This window comes from Diabrotica virgifera, chromosome 2 (assembly GCF_917563875.1).
Source record: "Diabrotica virgifera virgifera chromosome 2, PGI_DIABVI_V3a".
NCBI lineage: Eukaryota > Metazoa > Arthropoda > Insecta > Coleoptera > Chrysomelidae > Diabrotica > Diabrotica virgifera.
The window spans coordinates 78,300,847-78,308,246 of NC_065444.1; the positions used below are offsets into that span (position 1 = coordinate 78,300,847).

The 7,400-nt window shown below is 33.0% G+C and overlaps 1 protein-coding gene across 1 annotated transcript in view; it reads left to right on the forward strand.

The window, feature by feature from the left end:
* LOC126880119 (alpha-tocopherol transfer protein-like) overlaps window positions 1-4,477 on the forward strand; it is a 59,943-nt gene extending 55,466 nt beyond the window's left edge. Inside the window, exon 6 of the mRNA XM_050643818.1 lies at window positions 4,006-4,477. Coding sequence (XP_050499775.1) covers window positions 4,006-4,157 — 152 coding nt within the window. The 3' untranslated portion in view covers window positions 4,158-4,477. The remainder of the gene's footprint in view (window positions 1-4,005) is intronic.
* Window positions 4,478-7,400: the final 2,923 nt, after the last annotated feature.

Sequence of the window (7,400 nt, forward strand, 5' to 3'; positions counted from 1 at the left end):
TTGTTAGGGGCCCGAAAATTAAGTAGTGCCTCTGGCCTGATTTAAAGCAAAATAGGCTCTGGCTCCCGCTTGATTAGCAATTAAAAAACAAAGGGGTGTTCGATATTGTATTGCATCGGGATTGCTCTTCGGGATTTCATCAATCGATATTCTTAGAATATCTACGTACCTTGGTATCATTGAAATTTTTGATGTTTCACATAGTTTTAATGGTTAAAAATGGCCGATTTTGCAATGTTTAAAATTTCAATCGCTTATATCTCGAAAACTATCACATTTACAGAAAAATCACTTAAGGTCTTTTCTATTTGGAATGATCCAATAAACCTAAAAAAATGTGTCCGATGCAAAAAAATTAGTTTTAGGAAAAAACAAAAAACAAACGTTTAAAAAATTTTTTATTTTTTTATCCTGGCAACATACAAATTTGTTAAGAGGGGATATTTTCAAGCAAGATGGTGAAAACAAAATTGAATCGAAATATACATATTTCCGTACATTATATTTACGCATGCCACATAATACATATACATGCAACGGTTGCCAATCAAGCGCCCGCTTGATTGGCAATTAAAAAACAAAGGGGTTTTCGATATTGTATTGCAAAAAACTCTTCGGGATTTCATCAATAGATGTTCAAAAAATACCCTCTTACATTGGTAACATCGAAATTTTCAGTTTTTCACATAGTTTCTGAGGGTTAAAAATGGCCGATTTCGCAATTTTTAAATTTTTAATCGCTTATATGTCAAAAACTATCAGCTTTAGAGAAAAGTCACTAAAGACCTTTTCTGTTTGAAATGATCCAAAAAACTTAAAAAAAACTTTGTTTAATGCAAAAAAATAATTTTAGGAAAAAACAAAAAAAACGTTTAAAAAAGTTTTGATCCACTTTTGGACCTGGCAACATGCAAATTTGTTAAGGGGGGTCCTTTTTGAGTAAGATTGTGCAAAAAATCCGAATCGGAATATTTTTCCTAGCGGATGCGCAGTGGCTTTCTGGACTAATTAGTAGATTTGCTGATATAACAATGTATTTTGTCTTTTGTGGGGAAATTAACATGTTAAATTTTCTGGCGGTTATATTATTATATAAGATATGATTATATTATATTTTATATATAAGGCGGAGATGATTATTATACAGGGTGTAACAAAAATACAGGTCATAAATTATATCACATATTCTGGAATCAAAAATAGTTCGAATGAACCTAACTTACCTTAGTACAAATATGCACATAAAAAAATTACAGCCCTTTGAAGTTACAAAATGAAAATCGATTTTTTCGAAGATATCGAAAACTATTGGAGATTTTTTCTGGAGAAGTAGAAACACTCTTATGGCAGGAACATCTTAAAGAAAAATTATAGTGAAATTTTTGCTACCCCATAAAAATTTTATGAGGGTTTTGTTCCCTTAAACCCCCCCCCAAACTTTTGTGTACGTCTCAATTAAATTATTATTGTGGTACCATTAGTTAAATTCAATATTCTTAAAACTTTTTTGCCCCTTAGTATTTTTTTGATAAGGCAGTTTTTATCGAGTTTAGGCTTATTTTTTTAATATGTTTACATAAAAATTCTATGGGATGTACTTAACCATAATCGTACTTAACCATATACAAATATGTAGTGGATTTGACAAATATTCAAAATATCTCGATAAAAACTGACTTTTCGAAAAAGTACTAAGAGGAAAAAAGTCTTAAAAACAGCATGTTTAACTAATGGTACTACAATAATAATGTAATTGGAACGTGCACAAAAGTTTGGGGGGGTTTAAAGGAACAAAAACCCCATAAAATGTTTATCTTCTTCTCTTCTTCTTTTTGTATAGACATGACTCTGTCTGTTTTTTCAATGTGCCTCTAGTAAGTTGTCGTTCCATCGTTTTCGTGGTCTTCCCACTGATCGTCTTCCTATTGGGGAACCGTCTCTCGCTGTCCTGACTACCCTATTTGTTGGCATTCGGCTTATGTGGTCATTCCATTCTATTCTTCTGTTTTTTAACCAGTTATTAATGTTATCCACCTTGCATCTCCGTAGTATATCTGTACTTCTAGCTCTGTCCCATAGAGTCTTGCCACCGATTTTTCGAAGGGTTTTCATCTCCGCTGTTTCGAGCCATCTTTTTGTCCTCTCTGTGTCGGGTCGTGTTTCTGCCGCGTATGTCATTATTGGTCGGATGACTGTTTTGTAAATTCTGCCTTTAATTTCTTTTCCGATATTTTTATTTCTCCATATTGTGTCATTCAGGCAACCTGCGGCTCTGTTTGCTCTATTCGCTTGATCTTCCACTTCTGTTTCGAGCCTTCCGTAGCTAGATAGTGTGATGCCTAGGTATTTAAACTCCATCACTTGTTCTATTATCTGACCTTCCAGCTCCAATTTACATCTTATTGGATCTGCTGTTATAAAATTTTTATGGGGTGTCCAAATTTTACTATAATTTTTTCTTAAGATGCTACTACCATAAGAATGCCACATGTCCATTTTCAATAAAAAATCTTTAATAGTTTTCGATATATTGGAAAAAAACCATTTTCATTTTGTAACTTCAAAGGGCTGTAACTTTTTTTATGTGCACATTTGTACTAAGGTAAGTTAGATTCAATCGAACTATTTTTCGTCCCAGAATATGCGATTATATTTATGACCTGTATTTGTGTTACTCCTTGTATAATCATCTCCACTTTAAGAGATTAGTATTCATCGTCTGCATAGCAGATTTTTAGTTGTTTTTCTCCCAATTGGGTATCATTTTTTAGTTCTTCCTTTTTTTATTTCATCCATGATCACTGATCACGTTGAACAATAGAGGACTCAGGGAGTCTTCCTGTATTATCCCATTGCCGGCTTCAATTGTGTCAGTTAGTTCTTCACCTACTTTTACTTTTATTGTGTTGTTCTGGTAGATATTTTCGATCGTTTTAATTATTCCTTAAATAAATAGATTATTTCTTCTTCAGATGCCATCTCCGCTATGGAGGTTGGCAATCATCATAGCTATTTTAATTTATTAGCCAGTAGCTCTAAATAGTTGTTTTGAGCTGCATCCTAACCAATAAATGGAACGTCCTTTAATTTTACCCTGTCGAATGCTTTCTTAAGGTCCACGAAACATAAATATGCCGGTTTGTTATATTCTAATGATTTCCCTTGAACCTGCCTCGTTATAAATATAGCGTCGATGCATGATCTTCCAAACCTAAAACCTTGTTACTCTTCTGCTAATGTTATAATTTTATTCAGTTTGTTTGATCACTTTAGTCGTTAATTTTAGTGTTGTGTTTAATAAATTAATTCCTCTGTAATTCTACATGTCTGATTTTTCTCCCTTTTTGAAAAGAGGTATTAGGATGCTTGATCTCCATTCTTGTGGTATTCTGTTTTGTTCTATTATTTTATGGATTGGCCTCCGTACTTTAGGAGTTCATTCGATATTGTGTCATCTCCTGGGGATTTTCGATTTTTTAATTTACTTAATGCTTCCATTACGTCTCCTTTTTCAATGTTCATTTCTTCGTTTGTCGTCACTTCATTCTTCGGGGTTCATTATACTTAGTCACCTTTAGCAAGTAGAGATCGAAAGTAGTCTGCGCATGTTTCCTTCTGAAAGTGTTTCGTTTCCATTAGTTCATTCATCTCGTTCTTTGTCCTCTGATAATTCTCCATATTTATTTTTGTGTTTTGAGAAGCTCTCCCAGTTGCCCCTTTTTATTTGACTGACGTATTCGTTTCGTCTCTGATTCGTTTATAGTGGTTGTATATTTGTTGTGTTTGTTTTGTTCTGTATTGTTAAAAATCTTTCTTCTTTTCCTCACATTTTATCTTCACTTCCTCTCTAAACTATGGGGCTTTCTTGAAGTATTTCATGATGATTCTTATTTTACATAATACTAGGCTATGGTCCCTACCTACATTTTTTTATAAAGGTCTAATCTAACCTGTTTCTTATAAAAGTATATTCCAAGAATTAAGTACATATATATATTGTTTCAGAACTATATTTAAAAAAACTCGAGGAGCACCAACCATACTTTGACAGACTGGAGACTTTAAAAGTCGACGAAGCACGTCGTCCTAGGTCAGAAAACGCTCCTACGGGTATGCAGGCAATGTTTAACAACATTAACAGTTTGCTCTTTGGATAAATTAGTACTCTAGTTCTAGATACATACATATCTATTTTGTAAGCTGCTTCATAAACAGATTCAATTAATCAAACCCAAGATTATTTTTTATAGTTTTGATACCTTGCTGGTACTAATTAAATATAAGGTTTTGATAATCACTGAACAGGTATATTAAATTTTAATAGATAGTGTTGTATGTAGTTTTCATTTTGTAAGTAGGTTTGTATTTTAATTTTTATGTACGTTTTTTTATAAATAATGTAGAAAATATATAGTGTCTAGTTCTAAAAATTACTGTAAAACTATTAACTGAGCCAATAAACTTTTATCATCTGTAATGACTTTTATTATGATACAGTGGAATCTCGATAACTCGGATTAATCTGGACCGCGGCCGATCCGGGATATCGAAAATCCGGGTTAGCCGGACTGCCCTACTAAGCGAAAAGGGGGTATCTACATTTTATAAAAAAATGAGGTACTACTGTTTAGTCATTAAATACACCTTCATACATGCTCCAAACCCACATAGAAACTGTGAAACTATATATGTACCTCATAATGAATTGGACCATACAGTAATAGAAAAATATATAGAATCTTTGAACTCATTCATATATGAGACAATATATAAATAAGTATCCGAAAAATAAAAATTGCAAATACCCCCTTTTCGCTTAGTAGGGTAGCGGAGGATATGGTAAAAATTAATAAAATATGGTATACTTACAGATAAACTCCGTTATAATTGAAATAACATGAAATGTATATGCACAGTACACAGTACACATCTAAATTACAGTTGAGTCCACGAGTCTTTACCCGTGCATCATTAATATCTGGAGAGATAAAACACATACTTTTTATCTAGCATCATTTTCTTCCACGCATGAAACTAATGACAAACCAGCTGCCGCCTGTTGGTGGCGGTGCATTGTAAAGAGATAGGTACAAAGAAAGACGATTGGGGATGTTTTCATATATTTTAAGTACAATTTCTGACGTTTTGGTTTGTTTACTGTCAGTTTGTTGAATTTTTTGCTGTTATTTTGTCGAATTTTTGCATTTTGAAGTTTTTTATAGAGTATATACAAACAGTTGTTTTCACAACTAATTTTATATTGGAGTTAGAAATTTCATGATAAGTTTATGTTATTTTACGATAAATTTTGACAATGTACAAAGCTAACCTCTTTGTTGACACAGTTAAGGGATACTTGTGTTTAGTGTTCCGCCAAAGTGAATAAAATAACAAAAAAATATGTTATTGAATTTTTTTATAAATTGTTTATTTATTTATTAATCAATGATAATAAAAGAATTTAATAAGTTACTTCAAATGTAGCTGTAATTATGCACCAAAATTTTAAAGCAAAAAATTTGACATTCTATTTATTTGATAACGTCAAATTTTATATTATAACCCGTGATCGGAATAATACCCACTTTCTGTCACTTGCTGTTGCGTTTAGTAAATTTCCGACTTATTTCGTATGCATTAAATCAGCGGTTCTCAACCTTTTAGCACTCGCCCCCTTTGAACACTGAAGATAGCTCACGCCTCCCCTCCAGTCAATAATTGGTTGGTTCAAGTTAGAACAGTGAAATTGTGACTACGTTAGCAAAAGCTGGGATGCAAAATAAAAATCCAGATATATTTAAATAAGAAAGTTTATTTGATGTCTCATTAAACGTAACATTGTTTATTTATTTGAGAAAAAGAATAATCAAAAAATCAAATACGCATATAAAGTTGAAAGTCTTATATGAGTGTTTTTGCACTTTCAATGAGAAGGTTGGCATTGTCTGTTCTTGACAAGTTTTTCGATATTCGGTTGAAACTGTGTCAGAGCACACCTCAAGTCATTTTCAACGTCCAGCCTTGAACGGTATTTTGATTTTATATACGCCAATGCAGAAAAACCAGATTCGCAAAGATATGTGGATGAAAACTGGACTAATAACTTCGCAGATACTAAAGCCACTTCTGGGTAAACAGGAAAGTAGGTTAACCAAAATTCTTCCAAGTCCATGTTTGCAAAATCTGCTTTTGCTTGTGAATCACATTTTATAGGTCAATTGCCAGCTCTTGAAGGTTAACTGGAAGAATGTCAACTTCGATATGAAAAGGATCTCTTGTCAACTTAAATTCCCAGTTTTCCGAGCTAACATCTGGAAAGTACTTTCGAATTTGATTTTTCAGTTCTTCCAAATTCCGTGATATGACGTCTTTCAAATCCGAAACTAGATGTAGTGAAGTGGGTTTGAATATCATCTTTAGGAAAAGAGGAAAATTTGGCTTGGAACTGTGAAGGCGACGTTGCCAAAGCGATATTTTTTCTATAAACCCCTTAATTCCATCATAAGTGTTTAAGAGGTTTTTACGGCCTTGAAGCTTCAGATTCAGGACATTGTGTCTTGTGTCTCAAAAACGTCAGACAAATAAGCCAAGTAAAATATATTTTTATCATCTGTAAATCTTCTGTGAAGATCTTCTTGTTTTGAAGTCATTAACAAAATTTCAACTTCTGACTTTAAATTGAATAATCTTGAAAGCATATTTCCTTTGGATAACCACCGGACTTCTGTGTGAAACAGGAGGGTTTCCTGATCACTATTCAGTTCTTGACATAGCGCCTGAAGGAGCCTAGTGTTTAATGCGCTGGATTTGATGTGGTTAAATATTTTAATTGCTAAGTTTAATGTGACGTTGAGAGGTTCAGGTAAAGTCTGACTAGCTAAAGCTTGTCTGTGAATAATGCAGTGAGAACCAATTATCGTAGGGTTCTTCTTTTTTGCCAATTCCGTAAATCCAAATCGACATCCTGTCATGGCTTGGGCCCCATCAGTACATATGCCAATTACTTTCTCCCATGGAAGTTCATTGATTACTTACTAAAAAATCTTCAAGAGCAGAAAATATGTCAATGGCTTTAGTTGTTGTTTCAAGAGATGTTGAAAACAATATTTCCTCCAGGAACCGTTTTCTGTCAATAAATCGACAGTAAAACAATAACTGTGCATGCTTTGAAATATCAGTTGTTTCGTCACACTGCAAAGAAAAAAACGGTGAACCTTTTAATTTTTGCAATAGTTGATTTTTCAAATCCAGAGCCATGTCATCAATTCTACGTTTTTTACTGTGTCGTTTGAGAGAGAAATTTTTTATACTTTCTTACAACTGTCTTCACTAAGTACGGTACTACAAACAGTAAGTAAACAAGGTTTAATTAGTGACTCACCAATTGTATGTGGTTTCTT